Source organism: Aythya ferina, assembly GCF_964211825.1.
Source record: "Aythya ferina genome assembly, chromosome: 8".
Classification (NCBI taxonomy): domain Eukaryota; kingdom Metazoa; phylum Chordata; class Aves; order Anseriformes; family Anatidae; genus Aythya; species Aythya ferina.
Genome location: NC_140304.1, coordinates 23,969,797 through 23,990,679, shown reverse-complemented (window position 1 = coordinate 23,990,679; position 20,883 = coordinate 23,969,797). Strand labels below are relative to the sequence as shown.

General features: G+C 40.0%; 1 protein-coding gene across 6 annotated transcripts in view; it reads right to left on the bottom strand.

Annotated features, from left to right (window-relative positions):
* MAST2 (microtubule associated serine/threonine kinase 2) overlaps positions 1–20,680 on the bottom strand; it is a 189,458-nt gene extending 168,778 nt beyond the window's left edge. For 5 of the 6 annotated variants that reach the window (XM_084528012.1, XM_084528013.1, XM_084528014.1 and 2 more), the window contains exons 1-2: positions 20,333–20,680; positions 916–1,063 (exon numbers count right to left, since the gene is read on the bottom strand). In XM_084528012.1, the coding sequence (XP_084384138.1) occupies positions 916–1,063; positions 20,333–20,509 (325 nt within the window). In that variant the 5' untranslated portion in view covers positions 20,510–20,680. The remainder of the gene's footprint in view (positions 1–915; positions 1,064–20,332) is intronic. The other variant, XM_084528018.1, reaches the window with a different exon arrangement.
* Between the last annotated feature and the right edge of the window lie 203 nt (positions 20,681–20,883).

The following is a 20,883-nucleotide window of genomic DNA, read 5'->3' as shown; positions in this document are numbered from 1 at the left end:
CTTCCCCTCCCACCTGAGAATTTCAAGCCCTTCTTGTTCTTGCTCTAACATGCAAATAGTCAAACAGTCAGCCTAATTAAGGAGGAAGTGGGCTAAAAGTTAACCCTAGAGAAGAACAGTGGTATTCAGGCAGATCAGCTATTTCATTCTAGACCGATCATGCAGCTAGCTCTGTATGATCTAATGCTGATATCACAGACTTTAATACAAGCTCTAAATAATTGTACAAGCATCCCCTCACCCACGTATGAAGTCTCCAAAGAAGTGAACTACTGAACTTGGCCCAACATTTTTGACTCATTAGTTGATTATGTTCACTCCATGGTTTTACAGTAGTCATGAAATAAATTTTCTGATAGAGCTGAAAACTGCGCTCAGAAAAAAAAAAAAAAAAAACAACAAAAAAAAACTAATATAAACTGAAAAATATGTATTTTTTTAAAGCAGCATTTTTACTTTGTATCACGTTTTGAATCCAAAAATATATGAAATAATTTCAACGTGATATAAAAGTCAGGTTCCCCGTAAGAAACAATATGGCAAAGTAGGCAAGCTTACAGTCAGTGATGACTTTAGAAGTAAAAGAGGTAAGAATATATCACTGTATTGCGTGAAGTCCCACCACTCCCTTCTTTTAACTTTGCACATCAAATCTTAGCTTTTAACTTTTCACTCTGGCCAATATGCAGAATTTCATGCCAAATCCAGCTCTCTTTTTCACTCTCTTCTATTAATACCTCCTTCTGAATCTTCCTCTTATATAAAAACTTGTATGCCTTCCTGTCAACAAGAGGTCGCGTCTAGTTTTAAATAAATGTCCTATCAGTATCTTTTATCACAACTGTTATGCCAACAAGTAATACAGAGTATTTTTATAGTAACGAATTGTCATATGGTCTTTACAAAATGGCATACCTGACAAAGAACTTGCCAAACTACCTCTGCGTAGCTTGCAGTCATCTTGACTTAGCTGACGATGGAGCTTAGTTTTCCCACCAGATGAAAAGATGTCAGGATTGCTGAGCTTTCTGCAGCGCAAGGGAGTGGACTCTGTTACTGTTTCCTGTACAAAGAAGACAAAGTAGAAATTTGTAAGTGAAACCTCTTGTATCGATTTCTGAAATATACTATCTCCAAGTATAAATGAGACTTGATTATTTATGTGTTGTTTTTTTTTTTATTATTTTTTATTAAGCAGACTATTCAAAAATGTAAATCCCCCTCTTTTGTGCCACTTATCTGTGCTAAAAGCACATCACAAGACCCCAGTCAAATATGCTTCTTGAACATTATTGTTGTAAGGCTTACCATTAATATGAGTCAGAAAAAGGCAATTAGGCTACAGAAATTATTAGCAGTTACAGCATGTAGGTAAAAAGGCCAATGAAAAATCATGCTCAGCTTTGATTTAATCTATTTCCTACTAAAGTAAAGAGGATTATCTCTGGATTTCTTGAATATTGAATATTTGAATATTGAATATTTGTTCCTTCTAGTCTATGAGTAATATACAGACAAAGAAACAGTTTAGATGTCTAATTGCAACCTGAATCTCCTAAGTTACAGTTCAGCAGCTCTACTACAAGAATATACATATCACTATATAATAATTCATTAGGATAGAGATCATTCTTCGTGGAATGTCTTTGTTATTACTACAAACAGAATTAGACATGTATTTGTCAGAAACACTCCCACACATGTAAATTCCTTTCACAGCATACAACAAACTTTCAATCAAAATGGAAATAGGTAGAAGAACAGCGGTGAACACAACCACAGCTTTTCCCTCATGCATTTAATTGTTCTGGAGGTGTCAAAGTAACTCACATTATGTGCCTGAAGAAAAAGTACAAGCACAGCTATCATATGTGGTTTTGAAGAAAATGTAACACTTTCCATTACAGCCTACATAGATGCACTTGGTCAAGTCTTCCCTTCTCTGCAGCTGTGCAACACATTCCATGTGTCTTAATGGGTTGCTCCATTTTATTTCAAATGCCTCTCATTAGCTACTTCAGGTCATGCTTATCCTTATAAAATCTCATCTGAGGCAGAAAATAAGCTGCAAAGAACAATTTTCTTGCATTTAATTGTTCTGGAGGTGTCAAAGTAACTCACCACATAGCCTAGCAGTTTTAAATCATGTCTTTTAAGTCATGCTTAAATCAAAAAAATCATCTACCGTTAATGGCTTTTAATTAAGATTTGCAGATTGCAATCAAAATCAATTTCTGAAGTCATTAATTCAAACCTATTCAGTCTACAGAGTTATGCCCCAAACTGTCAAATCCAGAACAGTGCTGCACACTCCAAAAGCTTCAAGAATTTTTGTGGAGAAAGGGAAAAAAAGGCATGAGTAAAGTGGTTTTACATTAAAAAGAAAACTGAATGCGGACTTGAAATTGTATCCTCACTTAGCTCTGACTCACTCATTCTTGACCTTTCTTAAACCCCATCTCTTTTTGGCACCTCATAACAGTAACTTGGCTATTTGTTTGAGGAACAGGAATGCTTTGCTCTACATTTGCTTCAGCGGTGAACATTTCATAGGTTGAGAAGTACTGCTCTAAAACAATTTCTTCCTCCAGTTACAGTTCGCCATTCACAGCTGCCACACCATCTAAACCAAATCAAGAATGAGACCTGGGTAACTTAGAGTAGACCAGCTCACTCATCCAGTTCATCACACAGCTGCAAGCAGTTGTTGGTGGTGCAAGAGGGGGGAGAGAAACAAAAACAAGTGACCTGGGGTAAGCTGCGTGACCTGAAAACTGCTTTAATCATACCTTCAGGTTCTTCACATCTTGAAGCAGAGATGCTCACGTTTTCATCTGCCTCTGAACTTTGCCACAAAGGTACTGAACACCTTCGTGTGCAGCAGCCTATATTTCTGTTTTTCTGTCATTTGGAGAGCTGAAAAGACACCTACACTCATGCTATCACACTTTCTGGTTGTACTTACGAGTAGGCTAAGTAATTTTAAATTGCAATATTAGCAGTCCGCTAGCACATCTCTGAAAGCTGTAGAGGCCCGGGGAAAAGAGAAAGTCTTTGCTATTTCTATTTGGGATGGCAGAAAGTGGTTGCACATACATACATGTCTGTAAATAGAGATATACACAACACTTTTAGTATGACCTGTCCTGAATGCCTGTAACTTCTAAAAACTGTCATGCTTTTCCCAATGACAACAATCAGAAACGAATGTACACCCACCCCCACAAAAAAAAGGGGTGGGGGGGCATTCCAACTTACAAGCAGGTTAATTAAAATCTCACCCAGCATTCTACAATATCTAGCTATTTCACTGAACCTAGCCATATCCCCAGTGAAAGGCCCCACTAACAAGATGCCACTGGTCTCCTTCTCAGTCCATGTAATGCGCACTGTTAAATAAATCCTTAGAAGAGACAACTTTTTAAGCACCCTCACCCTGCACAGGCCATTATCCTGCCTTCACCAGCACAGGAAGGGGAAGCACAGTCCTTCTTGTAAGGCTGATGCAGCAACTGTTGTTGCTCTTCTGCCAAGTCCAGCTGCGTTGGGATGGTTGGAGGAATTACACAGCCAGAAGACACGTGGCAGCCAGCAACAGGAGCAAGGGACCCTGCCCATCACCGCCCAAATACTCCCCACACCCAGAATATAGAATATATCCCCTCCTAAACTGGGGCTCCAGGGCACCTCCTTTGCACCCCGTTCCTCCTACCCAGTATAGACACCAGAAAAGAGGATTTGGAGAAAACAATGCGGGAAAGAGCACCAGGGATATACAACTACATGGAATTTCCTCAGCTGCTGCTTTTATTTCACTTTCATAAACATCTCACACATTTTAATGATGGCTTAGTGTGACATCCTTAGTTTGAAAGGTATACCTTATAACATTACTAGAGTTATTGGACATTTGTTAATTTAACTCCAGGTCAACTATTAATTTAACATTCAAATCAACAAAAGGAACAAGAATCAGCACCTGCAAGAATAGAGGACTTTCTGAAAGGTTTGTTTCAGGAAGAAAGGCAGGTATTGCTTTGCAAAAGATTTCATCAGAACAATACTGTACAAAAACAATCTTAGGATTATTGCATTAGCAAGAATACCCATCAGCAGGGCAAATTAAAATTTTCAGATTAACATGAAGAAGTGTGCCCTGACCAGAGATTCTCTGTTTGTTCACAGTTTGCCTGGGGTGCACACTCCCACACAACACCCCCATCTTTCTCAGTGAACTGCAACTAAAAAAGAACGATCATTCATTCACAGCACCAAAGTAAGGAAAGGCTGTAAAAACAGAAATTAAAGAACTGTAAGACAAGTCCTTTTAAAAGTAACTCATGTATTTTACATCTTTTTTTCACCCAATATGTAGACAGGCACATACCCCTACAGCTCCAAGGAAGTGCTTACTTCCCTACTCTTCCCCTTCCCCCTCTATGCAGAGTCTCTTCTTATTGGTAAAAATAATTACAAGTTCTTATCATTCCTTCTTGAGTTGCAGTACACAAACGTTTTACATTTGATAATATCCAAATCAAAGCGCCCCACTGAAGGAGCGCACAGAGCACCTACTTCTACTACAATACCCGTTGAGCCGCGACATCCTGCCTACGCACGCCTTCCAGCCCGAGCTGACCCCAGTGGCACCTGCCACCCCCCAGGATGCCATTCCACACACATTTCTCCAGCAGCCCCCCCAGCTTAAGCAACTCCTCCCCACCAGATGCTCGTACTACAAAGACAGGACAGGAATAGTGGAAAGGAAGCAGCTTCCCACACTCAGTAATGAATGAACCTAGGCTGTCTTCTGCAGCAGACAGGCTTTGCACATACTACCTACAGCAAATTCTTCATAAGTCCTTTTTTGTTAAGAACATTAAACACTTGGGCAATATTCAGAAAACTACATAACTGGTGAGTGGTTTGAAGAAAGGGATCCCAATTGCACTCCGCGGGTTTATATAGCTGTCAAACTCACTTTTCAAATAATAATAAAAAAATCCAGAGCCCTGCTCTCAGACAGCATATTAACGTTTTAAAAATGCAGAACTACAACACGGCCAGTTAAAAACTTCATTTTCTAAGAGCTATGCATATATTGGGTCAGCAAAACAATGAAGAGGGGAAGTATTAACTTCACAACAATAGAGTTGTCTTTCATAAGACCACAGTTTCTCACTTATCCATCAAAATCCAGCCCTGGTATTGCAGTTCATAGATGAAATAGAGAAATACTGGTGTTATGTGAACAGTCTTAATACAACCAAAGGAAAACCAGAACACCACAGGAAGAGATTTTTCCTTGTCCTTGTCCCAGTGCAAGATGCAATACACATGAAGGACAAAGATTTTACACGTTTCAAATCCATGAGTAAGGAAAACTCTTTGCAGTGACAGAGCATAATTTTGCTTACATGCTTTCAAATTACTAGCCAAACCACCAAAGTCAGTGGCTGAAGAATTCATTGCATAGCTCAGGCTGCCAGAATTCTACAGGCTCAACTTCTACTTTTGAAAAGAAAAAAAATCTTGCAGCATTAGAAATAAAAGCGTTAGCAAGCACCTAAGAGAAGCACCGCTCACGTAGCATGGAAAAGATTGTGGGCATCTCTCCTTTAAATTATTTTCAATGGTGATTAAAAACAAAAAAAAAGAGCATTAATTGGGGCTTCTACCAGAAGCAAAATATCAGGGCTTATGCAGCCTGCAGAACTCTTCACAACTTACAACTTGAGCATCACACAACCAGATCTTGATTTGCTAGGCTGAGATTATTCCTACCAGTCCCTTCAAAGGTATACAAAACATTTGCTCACATAACATGAACCAGGAGGATATGAAGAAGAATGGAAATGGGTGTTCTTCAGCAGCAATGAGCTCTGCGTTTTTCAGCTCAGTCACTTAGCACACTTGCACAGAAAAACAGTTAAAACAGTTGGGGCACTGGGGTTATTGCACTCGGCAAGGAGAATCAGACAGACTGCAGCAGGAGCTACAGACAAAAGACAAGAAACCCAATGTTCTTCCTGATGGGTAAGATTACACCAACATGCCGTGTTAACATTTTGATTTGGTGATTTCAGAATATAACTACAAAGAACCTGCTCCATCATCTTTTCCATTCCATTGCACTGTTTCTCAAACCATTCAAGCAAGAAAAAAGCATATACACCACTGCAATGATTTTCAGCAACCTAATTTAACTGCTTACTTTTTTTTTTTTTTTTTGAAAGGACAGTAATACAGCCCAGATCCTTAACCTACAAATGGCACGTGAATGCTGCAAGTGTGAATGCATGTCAAGGTAGTGATTCCTTGAACTGCTACATGTACTGAAAATAACCAATGAGAATGCAAATCAATTATAATTTGAAACTTTCTGATTATTTTTTTTTATTTTTTTTTAATGTAAGCAATTCTTACTGCTCAATTTTTTCTCTATTTTTTAATCCGGTACTGTTTGTCCTTTAAAAGAAAAAAGCCTGTTGTTTCAGGATTGTGAGCATATATCTAAGCATTTCTTTCTCTTCTTAGCCTTTCTTCCCTCTGTAATATGTATACATACCCTTAACAAAAGATAAATCTGATTCTGCCATTATTTACCCTAGTGTACTTTAAAACACACCAGGAAAGAAAATTAGAGCCTAGAAAACAGACTGCAAGGCAAATATCTTAGTAGCACTTAAAGCAACGTAAGCATCATATTTATGCTTTAGTATTTAGCACTGAAATTCACCTTAACTTTGTAGCCTGAGTGAGTAGGTACAAAGGGGACCAACAGTTTATCAAGAAGCTGAGGTGAGCCCAAACATGACTAAAAGTGTAGGCTGCATATGAACTTGCAACTAAGACTCTTCTTAACTGCATCTGCTTAACTCACATACTTGCCAGCAACATGCTGAAGTGTCAGAGACAGCAGAACCAAGGAAAATTAAATCAGTATAGCCTCTTAGAGGCTATAATGTATTGGTTTATTACATCAACAAGATAGAAAAGCTTTACAGAATATATTCCATTATATACAAATGTCTGCATTTTAAAGACAAAAGATCTTTACAGTATTTTTCTCTTTAATAATCTGAAGAACCTTGCAATAAATCCCAACATTTCCAAATGTAAACATATAAATTTTATTTACTGTTGGTTTGAAATTTCCAAATGACTTAAAAGCTAAGCATTATTGCCACAATGATGTTTTCGATACAGTTATATACAGTAATACAGTGTAATACATATTTAACATCTTGCAAATAGTACAGCTTCCCATATACACTCATCTGCAGTTATAATGCAGATTACAGAAAAGTAACAGGCAAAACAAACTGTAATCCTTCTGTTAAAAAAAATAAAATAAAAAACAGTAGTTAAAAGAACAAGCAAATGCTTCTAAAAAGTATCAGAAACTGGCACCCTCCTTATCTTGCTCCTCTGATGGCAAGATTTTTTTTCTTGTTAACTCTTCAGGAAACAACTCCAAGGCATGTTTGATTTGAACTAATGAATAAGAAGCTTCAGTGTTGTTTCACCAGGGAAGTTCAAGTTGTTAACTTTGTAGCCAAGTGTTCCCAGCTGCAGGAATGCATTAAAAAGCTTGTTAAAAAGCAGAAGTAAATATTTACAACTATGTACACTATTACACTCTTTTTGAGGCTCATCAAGATGAAGAATCATTTTACTCCTAATGGAACCAACCACAGCCTAGAAGACAGGGTAAATTGGGTTAAATTGTTTCAGCTTGAACGTTTGGTCCTTGTATAAAAATATAAATAGTACCACAATGGTTTACTCAAAGTGTTTGATCCTACACATTTGATTTAGGATCTCCCTAACAAGAGGAAAAAGCATAGTGTGATTTTTGCGTTCAGATTGTAAATGCCTAAACCTGAGAAGAATTCCACCTAGGAAAGTAAGAGCAACAGACCCTCTAATTAAGGGCTGTGTCAACCTTCTCAGAACTTAAAGAAACCACTATCAAGAGTGCTTTATATAAAGGCTCAGAACCCCACTACAAGCTCACTAGCTATACTGAAAACAAAACCAGTCTGAACAAAGACAGTGAACATTAAAGGCTTCCTCCTCACCCCAGTCATCCCTTTACCATTAGTATTCAAACATGAATGTTTCAAACATAAAAGGTTCCAGTTGTACAGAGAAGGGAAATTAACTCCCGGCCTGATAAACACATGAACAACTCCACAGTCCATCATCTCTGCATTATAATCCCATCTGCTCTAAAGATTAAAAGAGTTATGACAAAAAATGTGATTTGTAATAAAATGTGATAAGACATCAATTATGTCTTCTTTATGAAGGCTTTCTTCCACTAAATTCAGAAGATGTGCCATGCATGTGATGTGTCCCGACACTACTGACTTGTAAGTTACCTTTATTAATACATTCGATTCTCAACACAAAGCCATCTAGAATTTTCTAAGGCTAAGGTACAAATGAAATATATTTAAAAATACTAGCTGAAATTATGAAGTATGGCAAATGAACAATAACAGTGCACAAAATGTGCATGCTATATAAAAACAGCTTATTTACAAATGCAGAGTACCAATTTTGGTTTGAAAAATGCACTTTCCAAACAAAATAAAGATGTTAAAAGTTGTAAGTGTGAAGCCCAGTCTCAAATAGAAGTCTCTGTAGGTCCTATTTGAGATATAGCCCTTAAAAGATATCCCAAGGCTAAGGCGGCCAGAAGAGAAAAATCCATAACCAACCACTCTTCCAAGATTTGTTTCAAAGGAAGCTGCCTACAAAGAAAATAAAAAGGTCACTCGTGAAACAAATTTTGGCAGGGCACAGGTCAGGTGACAAAGACACTTTTCTAATTAGACATTCAGTAACTACAGACAAGTGTGCAACAATTTTAAGATGTGATCTTAATTCACAAGCTCATTTAAATACTGCACACTGCACAGGAAAAAATTATGAAAACAAAAAACCATTACTGGAATCCTCTTTAACCAAACTACATTTCTTGCCCAGGATGCTTTAATATTTTATACTGCAGCTATCACCCAAATAGTAGTAGCAGTGGAACCATTAGATACCGCTAATTTATTGTAATTAAATTATTAATGACCACTAATGAGAGTCAGTATTTGCAACAGGAAAAAAAAAATTAAATACTCGCTTTTGTCTGTAAAAATGAGAGTGCCGATCCCTTGGCAACAATATTTTTTGTCTCCACAAACCATCTGGAATCTTCTCACTTCCTTCCACAGATGAGGAGCACGCCAATGCACAGCAAAAATAATGAGCACTATTGCAGTTTTCCTGAGAATAAATTTTCCCTCAAAATCAACAGCAGATATACACATATAGTATAGGAAAAAAAAAAAAAAAAGTTGTCCTTTGATTGTAAGACACTACATAAAATTACAAAGACCCAAAGGAAATAAGACACTATAATGGTAGAAATTAAGTTAACCATTGGAAAAAAAATGCTTCATCCTTAGCTTTTCTTAACGGAATGCACAAAAAATAGCAGACACAAAGATAAACTAATTCACAATTCTATCAATGTCTGCACAAAGAAATGGAGTCTCTATAGATTGACACAAAAGCTTCTCCTCACCAAGCAGCATCATCCAGTTCCATCCTAAAGAAACAACAGCCAAGGTTTGTTTTTGGTTTTTAAGGACAAGCCATGTATTTCTTCGCTTCTGCTTGAGAACAAAAACAATGCCCAATTGTCAGGTTTCTGCACATCAACAAGGCTGGAGCACAAACTGGAAGTCTAGAGTCAGCAGACACTTAAGCAGAAGCGTCTGCTAAACTGGCAAAAGAGAGCTGTAAACAGATTCTCCTCTGTCCTAAAAACAAGGATCAATGCAAGGGCCAAAGAACATCCAAATAATTATATATTATATATTCAGTTATACATAATAACTGAATGTGTAATTTAACTTTCATGGTTACTTATTTCTGCCATCACCGTGACATTGCACTGGTCCAATGTAAGTCATTTGATTAGTTCATCACACAAACAAAGAGGCTACTTGTAGGTCACTGCCACCAGCTATATCTCAATGGTTAAATTCCTAAATGCCTGCGGTCACTGCATTAACTTTGCAACTCATTTATAGCTTCTCCTCTAAAATAGTGACCATAATTTATTTCTTTGGACACTTCACATCAGTTCTGACCACTCGATTCAAATTTATTCAAATAAAAAGTACTCAACTTATTTTGGCTTTATACTGTTAAAAATGTTTATGGTGCATTACTTGTGACGATGTATAGTAGAAACCATTAGAGAAAGTGTTCCTATATAGACTGATCACGAAGATGTGTAGGCTGACAGTGGATCAGAAAGCAAGTTTCAAGAACTCTTGAATTTCCCACAGCCCAACATTTATTTCAGCCCTCTAATCTTATCAGTGGTATCTGCTTCTGGACATTTAAACAGCTACATGGAATGTTTTAAAACTTCATCTTGTTCTTACATCTGTGAAAATCCACACCAACCAATATCAGAAAATATTTTGTTAGTTTTTTTACTATATGTATAATAATGAATACGTAACTATATATTATAGGTACAGCATAACAAAAAGTAAAAGCATTTACTACACAATTTTAATGGCACAAGAAAATAATAAAAAGTTTGTTTTGCCTGTTACTTTTCTTTTTCCTGAAAAGAAAAAGAGCATTAGTCTATTTTCCACATAATGAACTCCCACTAATTTCAGAGCAATTCCGAACAGCAAAAAATAAAAACTTACAAGCTAGACAGCTATTTTATTATGCTATTATTATCAGGTTTTCAGCCTTCAGCTCTCTTCCCTCACTGCAATGTAGCATGTATTTATAACAGAGTATTTGAAAATAATTTCTGATTGACTACTAGATTTAGGGTTCACAAAACCTAAGCTTAAGTCAGACAACACACTATCACAAAAACACAGCTTAGAGAAACAGCAAATAAAAAGCAACATGTTTTAAAGCAGGTTTTATAGGCGATGACACAGCCACTTCATTACAAACCAAACAAGGCCTTTGGAGCTTTTTAATACACTGAGATAACACAGAGCATCAATTTCCTATGGCCAAAGAGTGGCACTTAGCAAGACATCAAAAAAAAAAAAAAAAAAAAAAAAAAAAAAAGATGTTGAATTCTCTCCTCACCTGAAACAGATTTTTGTACTTCCTCACACACAAAAAAAAAAGGCAGGTTTCTGAGTGGCCATGGACTTGATTTCTCCCTCTAAAGATCAGCATTTTGATCAGGCTTCCAGTAGTACTACATCACCACAAAAAGACTAATCACAGCACAACATAATTTGATGTGGAAACCAACTTGTGTAAGACTATATGACTTGTCTACTTAGCTGCTGTGGTTATTGAGGAACAAGCTTTTGATGGGTGATAAAGGTTTTTGGTTTAGTCTCATACAGCTCACTAGGCCAGCAGTCTTCAATGCTTCCTGAGCTTTGGCTACTCACGTTCCACGAATAAAAACTTAAGAGTGAAAAAAAACAACTCATACATACATAGTTTAAATAAGAACCTATCACCATATCATATAATAATTCACTGCATTTCTTAAAAGCACCAAAGCTATCTTGACTGATGGAGCACAAAGGGTAATGTTTATTGCCCGAGCTGCCTATTGGGGAAAAATACAGAACTGCCTCTTCTAGAGACTCTAAGAACTGCCTTGTCAGGCAGGGCAACATTGAAATTGTTTGTGCTGCAAGAAGGCACGTGAGCTTGTGCAACAAACAAGCTAACTTCTAAGCATGTGGTTAATAACACATACCTATTCCTTCAACACAAAACACATGGATGTTGCCTGGTTTCTCAAAGCAGGCAGTTATGAGTATTTCCCCAGTCTTTCTGAGGCTTCTGTAGATGCCTAATCCTAGCCTTGGACATCAACTGCTCTGTACCAAATACTAAGTAGCAGCAGCTTTTCCCTTCAAGCTGATAATTGCAAAGACAAGTAGACCCACAAGAAAAACAGCCACTACTGATAGAAGTCTTCTCTTGACTCCTTCACTTGTATACTCTTTTGGACAAGGAATACAAGGAACTGCTGAATTCAGAGGCAAATCATCAGCAGTGTGAATAGAGTGTGAACATATATTCATAAGGCTCTCCACTGTCCACCTAGCTATTCTAATACGCAAAATATTAACGTGGATTGTGCACAATATTTGCTCTTATTCTTCATTAGTGACAGGTAATTTAAACCTCACACAGGCAAGCTGAATCATCTGTGCTGATGACGCAATGTCTACCTACTTATCGATTACAGAAACAAATTAGGTTTGTCCATTAATATGCAACTTTGAGAGACATTATGTTTTTATGGCACCAGACCAGAGAGGTGCCATATGCCCTTTGGCTCCATTTTGCTATTATCTAACAAGCCCATTGCAGAACCAGTCCCTTTACACTGTTACCTTTTGCCTCCTTTTAGATGAGTCTTTTCTTCGGTCACTTTGTTTTCCTTGCTTCCAGATATTAGCATGAACACACAAGTGAACTCAGAGTGCGGTGTTGTCAGCAGCTGCTATTGCTGCCTGACCAAAATACAAAAAAGCAAAAAATGGCTAACAAAGACGCTGAGCAAGAGTAGCTGTGGCATCAGAAAGAACGGTGGTGGCACATACCTACAGAACACAGCAGGACTTTTCTCGCTTCCTCAGAAAACAGGAGAGAAGACAACAAACAGAATCATACATATTGCAGGGAAGAGTTCCCTCCTGCCCTGCTATGCTCTGGCTTCTTCACTACCTTTATTTTCAGACAGAGAAGGGGATAAATTGAAGAAAATAAACTCTGAGATGAGTAAGAACAGCCGCCAAGCAGCCATACAAAGAAGCTGCAGTCTGGTTCACCATATTAGAAGCTTTATGGGATAGAACTTGGCATCTTCTCAGATTAAAAAAAAAAAAAAAACTTTTTTGTTCTCCTACTAAAATGAGAAAAAGTTCTGTAAGACAGCAAAGAAAGGAAGATGGGAAGAGGAAGTCTGAGGTCTAGAAAAAACAGCTCTGAGCTTTTAATGGTAAGTCATGTCGACAGCTCATAATTTGGGAGTCTTTACCAATGTCTTCTGAAAGTATTTTCTTCAGCTTCTTTGATGAAACAGACACAGGACAGAATCGCCCTAGAATCAGCCCTAAGCAACAGTAACATCCCAAAATTTGCAACTAAGGTTATTTCTGTAAACAGACGGTTCCTGATCTTCTAGAATTCAGCAAACACCATCCCTCCTTTGATAAGCTGGGGCAATAATGTTCAAGGAACATATCTGACTATTTTTAATCTATATTTGCCTTTATGGTATTTGTAATGTGCATAATAAAAACTGCATTGCTAGTGATATGTCCACTTGATTCTGTTTGCTCGCTTGAATTTTGGAAACAACCTTTCATCTTCTTCACATCAGTTTTACCCCACTTTTACGTTTCGATATGAAATTAGAATTTAGCGTGTTGTGAGCTGTTAACCACTGGGTCCATGGCTGACAGAGCAGAACAGCAGCTGCAACATAGCCCTTAGCAGCAGCCTGAGAGACAGAGTACAGAAAGCTTGGAAGCAAAGCACCTACTAAACTCCAAAAGCTTGCTTCTTCACCTAGCAAGCAAAAGGGAAGACCCACAGCAAAAATAACCAAAGAATCCTGAACTGTTATGCAGTCTGAAGGAAAAGAAAGAAAAAAAGAGAGCAAAATACTTATGTTTGAAGCACAGTTTCTGATTAGGAGAAGAAAGAAAGATCTCTTCAATTTCCAGGCTTGCCACACAACAGGGAAAGAATGGTAACAGCTTATTTGCAGCTGTGGAGGCAAAACAAATCTGACTAGGACTCTGGGGTTTGGCCAGTTTCTCCCTGCTGGTTACTGACTGCTTTCCAACGAAATGAACAGGATAAGAAGTCAGTGGAAAAGATCCTTTGCTGTTCCTTATTAAAAAGAAAAAAAGAAAGAGAGACAACATGAAAGGCAGGGGAATAAGTTTTCCAACTCATTGTTTCTAAGTAGTCTTGGACCATTTTGCACAATGTCCTGAATACAGGGAGTAGAAATATCCACATAGGCATAACGTTACAAAACTTTCTCTCCTGTGACACACCCAACTGTGGTAATGCAATCCCCGAACTGCAAAAAGACAAGTATCAAACAGTAGTTGAGAAGTAACCTCACTTGCGATCACAGTATTCCAAACTGCTACCAGACTTCGCCTACTTCTGGTGCACACGCTCCAAGAACAAATAGGGGGAAAGCAAAAGAACTCTTCTTCTGTTCCAACTTAAGCTAGATTTTACATTTTAAATACGTATACATGGAAAAGATATCAGATAGTAGAGACTTTTTACTGCCTGTGCTAGCACAGGCATATTCCACGGCTGAAAGTTGGATGTTAGACAAAACAAGCCTTGAAATAAGATGTGGTTTAGTTTCCTAACTGCAGGAATAATTAAACATTGGCAGAGCTATCCAGAAGAGGTGACGGACACACCATGATCTAAGCTTAAGATAAGATCAATTTCTAAGAGATTTTTAAATTTCTCTCTCAGGAAAGTTCCATGGCCTGGGCATGTGGAGAAATCACACTTGATATCCACAATAACCCATGAGGGCTTTGGGACCTATAAAACTACAAAGTTGCAAAGATGTGGCGATAAAGGAATACTTCTGCTACTCTCAAAAGGGTTGTAGTGTTACAGTTCCAAATGACTGTAACAGTTAAAAGACTTGACCTTGTTCAGAGGTCAAGAAACACTTTCCCTCCAATGCAGAAGTGACAAAATGTGTTGTCTGGGGAACACACAAGGTCTCAATTTCTTCAGTCACATCAAAATTTACAGCTGGAGATAGTCTACTGCACGGACTGCCCTATACAAAGGAATCTCAGAACATAAAGCTAACCAGGAGTAAGAAGGTTTTTCATCTTTCTCTATTAAGTATGTAGCTTGCCTGCTGGCATCAATTCCCATACAACGAATGCAGACACAGCAGAGGAGCTTCAAGCTTTAGCAAAATTTCTGTCTGACTCCTGGTCAGCAGCAGCCAAGTTAAACTGCATCCAAGACCAAGGGTCCATCTAACACAGAAGGCTCTCTCTACAACTTGCAGTCCCTCTATCAGCCCCTCGAACTATTTGTTCCGATTTTGCTACTGTATTCCCCTTCATCTCTTTATTATCCTACCATGCCACATCAAGTCATGGAACCTACTCATAAATCTGGCCATGGTCATCCAGAGTACTAGAAGGAAGCTCACCAGAATTGAGGGTGGAGCACTGACAAGCATGGGATCTGCTTCTGTTCCCGTATACCCCCATATCTCCAAGCCAAGCACCTGCCATCTCCCTGGATACATTCAGACATCAGCGCACACTCTTCGTGGATACTCAGTACCCAGCATCCTTTATTTTATTCTTCCAATGCTCAACCTCTATCCTTCTATACTCTCCACAATACTTCAGCTTTCCTCGCATCTGTTTATCCTCCCCCTGCTTTCAGAGGAAGACAGGATTTAGTTTTGTTAGGGACAGGCCAATGCCCACTCCTCATGGAAATAAAACATACAAATAGCAACAGTCATTCCCAAGTAAAAGTCAGGTAAAAGGAGGCATCGTGTGCTTGCTCTGTTCTAAAGTTCTCCCAGAGGCTAGTTAATTTCAGCTCAGTTTTCCTCAGTAGGATACAGGCTACCTATTCAGTGATCTTCACTACACCCCTCTTCCAGCGCTTGAACTCTGAATGCTTTTTGCATCCATAATTTCCATTGGCAAACAAAAAATCATATGCCTATTACTGCTTGCATGAAGATCCACCTTTTTTGTTGTTGTTGTTAGTGTTTGGGTTTTTTTTGTTTGTTTGTTTTTTTAAACTCTGACTAGCTTAATACTACTGGAAGCAGTCAGCTGATGCATGCTACCTACCCTCTACGTACCAACCATGATCTTGTACACCTTCATCATAAGCCCCTCAAGTCCTATCTTCTAGGCACCAAAGACTCCTTTATGAGAACTTTGACTTCTACCTGAAGTAGAAAACAACAAAAGCAACACTGACAAACACTGACTATAGTTCACAGAGGATCTTTGACAATAAATATCACAGTGTCTCAAAGTAATTACGTAAGCATCATATAGAAACAATTTAATGCTTGAAATATGCCTCTGGATGGGGCGACTGTCATCATTTTTAAAAACAGTAACTTTTACTTCAACTTTCTATTTTTCTCCTTCGATGTAGTCAGTAAACATATGATGAGTAAGCTGAGACAGCCCACTTGCATTTCTAGAGTCTTTGACAAAATGCTTTCACTCAAAGAAACAAAACTGTCATTGGATAGGAAGGGCAATTCAACTACGAATTGACTGATTAACAGATAAAAAATAAGAGGTTGGAACAACCAACCTTCTTCATAAAAAAGGATCACCAGTGGAACTCCACAAGGATCTGTTCCAAGTTCAATACCTTCAGTATTTTAAAGCAAGATCTAGCAAAGAAGCGTAACATTTACATGACAAAGTTTGCTGATAATGCTTAGTTATTCAAGATTGCAAAAGTGACAGCCAAAGATCTGAAGATGCCCTTAATGATAGTGTTCAAGTAGGTTGTAAAATAGCAGGTAAGTCTGAACGTAGATAAATACAGTTAAGCAAATAAAAAAATACACTAAATTTATGTACACAATGAGAAACTCTGAACCAGCTATTACCACTTAAAGGAGTGTTTGTGGAATTACAGTAATTCCCCAAAAGTGCCTACTCAATAGTCAAAGATTGTCAACAAAGAGAGAAGGAAAAAAAAAAAAAAAAAAAAAGAAGGACAGACAGAAGATTAAAGAATAAAACCCAACAAACTATATAAAAGTACAGGCTGTCATATGCTGAAATACTGTATCAGTCCTGGTTATTGTTCCCCAGCCCTGCTCCTCTGATCTCTGCATCACTGTCGCCATGAAGGAACAGACCTGCAAAAGATGCAGAGTACACAGGACAATGACAAGGACAGAGTCACCTCTTTCTAGAACTCCTCTGGAAACAAGGGACTAGTAAATAAGAGTTATCAAGCCATAAGCCGCACAGAAGAACATGGATTATTTTTTTTCACTGCCTCTTCCAACACAAGAGCTAAACAAGGGATGAAACAAACAGGTAGAAAGTCGGAAAACAAACGAGAAGAGGATGGTTTTTCCCCACACAAGTTGTGCCTAAGCCATACAACACTCAGCCACCGGATGCTGTGGATGCTACAAGTATACATGGCTTCAACTACTGATTGGACAAATTCATAGAAGAAGAAACCCACTGGGGGCACTAAAAACAAATATCACCTCCAGTTCCGGAAATCTGAGAGCCACAAATTACTGGAGGCTGGGAAAGGTATTTCCTCAACATACGCTATACTCTTCACTAAGCATCTGCTTTTGGCAGCTCAGAAAGGCAGGTTACTGGGCTAGCAGGATCGGTAATGTGACCAAGTACGGTCATTTTAATGTTCTTATGTAACACATAAAAAAAGTGAAAATATTAATCGTATGTACATGTCAGATCTATAAGCACAGCACATTAAAGGATCAGATTTTCAAAGGCCCAAAGCTCAGTATGGCGATTAACTACCATGGTCACAGTCTGATAAGTACTTTTTCCAACACTACAGTAGCTTAGTCTTCCCCAACCACAAACTTGTGAAACTGTATGGCAAACAAAGTGTGAAATCTGAATTTAATCCCCAGCCATTCCCTGCAGCTGTGCACACTGTTGCATTGGTCCTGGCTCCAGACAAGGGCTGCTTAAAACAGAAGCGGCCCCCAAAGGAAAGATTTGTCAAGCTGCAAGTTGCATCAGGGGAAAGAGTATCAAGCTTTCTTTTGCATCTCCAAAAACCCTTTCCACCACCCCCTGCACAAGCAGCTCCTGACCTTTAAAGAAATACCAAGTAATTGAGATTAAAGACAGATTCTGTGAGAGGGATCATGCCGTGTTTATTGAAGTTGCCCAACACATCTACTTATTTCCAGTTGTTTACTGCATTTACAAAACTTCTACCACTTCAAATGGAAGACCAAAGGGATAGGGGCTGAGACGTTCTCCTTCAAAGTTTGGGGGTTTCTTTCACAGACCTCCAAGTAGAAGGTTTCCAAGTTTTAGCTGCTAATCTCCTCAAAGGCTGCATCCCACCAAATACTTGCCAGCACAGAGATCTTGTTCCTACAAGTCATATCAGTATGAAGGTTTATTCAGAGTACCTGAGCTAAAAGCACACTGCCAGCATCTCCCATTTAAAAGGCTTGTGAATCTCAAATATTGGCGTTTCTGAATTTGTAGCCTTTCCTGTTTTGCAATAATAATGTTGTTCTGATGAAGCTCCCTGAGGTCGATACAACATGATACAGTACATAGCACATTCTGTATCCATGATTTATAACAAGTTTGGTTCACAAGTACCAAGAATAGAAGCAATTTCCTCCAATTTCCATGTCAATATACGGTACACACTGTGTCATAACAGTACAGCAAGCACCTTGCTGTTGCCTGCAAGAGTTCTACCAGCCGCTATTTTAATGGGCAGTTTGGAACAGAAACAGTCATCTCTTCTGTTTTTAAGACTTTTTTGGCCTGAATAAGCACATTAGCGTTCTTTAATTGTTTCAGAAAGTGATAAACATCAAAAGCAGCAGCACCTTTGCCCTCTGAAGTACCTGGTTTTATAAGGTACTGGTGAATAATATTAAAGGGGGGAGGAGGGGGAAATCACTGCACTAGAGGTCCCTTCTTCCAGATCCCAGTCCAAGAAGTCTATATTCAAGACACCCACCAGTCAAAACCAAAATGCAAGTCCACTACCACTGAAGGCAGTGTCTGGTTTCCAAGAATCCCAAAAGCATTTTTTCTTCCAGAAGGTTAGGACAGGTTCTGAGCTTGGCAAGACTGCATACACCCCTGGGGCTTCTAGAGCAGCCTGCCATTTGCATACCTCTCCCAGCTAGTAGATCCCTGATAATCAGTTATATCCAGTGGAAGACTCACAGTTTAACAAATAAAAAAAATATTTTTTTCCAGTGAAACTAAGCAAGTATTCATGTTTCTGACTCAGAAGTCAACAATGGTCATTTCTGTTCTGAAATACAGTTTCTCCGAGTATCTAAATGAAAACACCTTTCCCACCCTTCCCAATTTAAATACAGCCAAGTACAACTTTCAGATAGCTAGCAGTGGGAGCACCCATAGCTAGCATCGACAAATGGCCTCTAACTCAGAGACCAGTAAGTTAGGAAAGTTGTCCTACACAACGGCTACTAATATATAATCTTCCCAAGTCTTTGCAGTAATTCCAAATGAACCAATGGCAGTTAGTATTATTTCCAGCATTTATGTTTATAGTGCTGTACAGACATGAAGTCACCTTCATGCTCATAATGCAGCTCTTCTGGAATAAGCCAAGAAATTGTTTTAAAAAGCTACAGAATAAACCTGGGCATCTGCAATAACGATGCAAACTTAAGACACCTTTTTGACAGGAAACGTCAAAGAACAGTTCCTCCCTTTGCTCCTAAAAATGGCAAAACAAAGCAATGAATTACTGCATCTTGGGAACCCTTATACTTCTGATACTTCCCTCAAAAAAAAAAAAAAAAAAAAAAAAGCATCAGTTGTCACCTGCATTTTTATACTGCTAAGTCTCACCTCACATTTTTCTTTCATGTAAAATTAGGAATATCAAAATGTATCCAAAACAAAGCTTAAAATCTGTTGGGTCTCTCATCCCTGCAATCTTAAGTAGCAATCAGGAGATCCTTTTCCGCAGGGGTGAAAGACATGAGTGTATGCACTGAACAGAAATGCTCTTATTTTTAATGAACCTATGTATTCTTAATAACTACCAAATTTAGACTTCCCAAATAAATCACTTCTTGCGTTAAGAACGAAGACAAAAACGCTACAATACGTATCACAAATAGTGTTACGATGAGGAGCGACCTGCGGGAGGTTCCCAGGCAGGATTCTGCACTCAGCAGCAGCCAGCACATAGCACCAGCTAGATGTCACCGCATCCTCCCTCCCTCCACCGGCACGCAGGCAGGACTCCGGCCACGGGAAGCCTGGGGGCAGCCCCCCACCGCTTCCTCCGCCTGCCTGACAGCCCCCAGCCAGCCGGCGAGCGCCAGCTTCACCCTTTTTCCCCTTAAAGGGCTGAGGAAACGCGCTCCACGTGGGGAGACGCCGGCAGGACGGCGAGCTCAGCCTCCCCTCAGCCCTCAGCCCCTCGCCCCCCGGCCTCACCCCTCAGCCCCCCCATGTCCCCCAGCCCCCCCCCGTTGCCATGCCAACGCCCCCCCCGCCGTTACCCTCTCCGGCGCCCCCGCGGCCTCCGGCTCCTTCCTGCCGCCCCCCAGCAGGGTGGCTCTGCGCTCCGCCGCGCTGGCGGCCACCGCCCGGCCGCCTTCCCTCCGCGGCGGCGGCTGAGGAGGAGGAGGAGGAGGAGGCGCCGCCGCTTTGTCCCCCCGGGAGCGGCCCTTCCTCATCGCGGCGGCGGCGGCGCCTTCTCCTCAGCGGCGGCCGCGGCGCGGCTCGGGCCCCATGGAGAGTCACGGAGAGCCGGGGCGGCGCCGCCGCCACCGCCGCCACCACCGCCGCCGCCACCACCTGCGTGCGGGGCGGAGGGACATGCCCGGCCCCCGGCCGCCTGTCACGGAGCGCGGGCGCAGCGGCTGCCGCGGCGCCGCCCCCCCGCCTCCCCCGGCGGCCGCCTCCTTCTCCTCCTCCTCCTCCTCCTCCTCCTCCTCCTTCTCCTCACAGCCCGCCCGCCGCCGCCTCCTATCGCGAGAGCAGGCGCCTCAGAGCGGGAACAGGCGCGAGAGCTGGGGAAGGGCGGGAAGGGGGTGAGCGCGAGACCGCG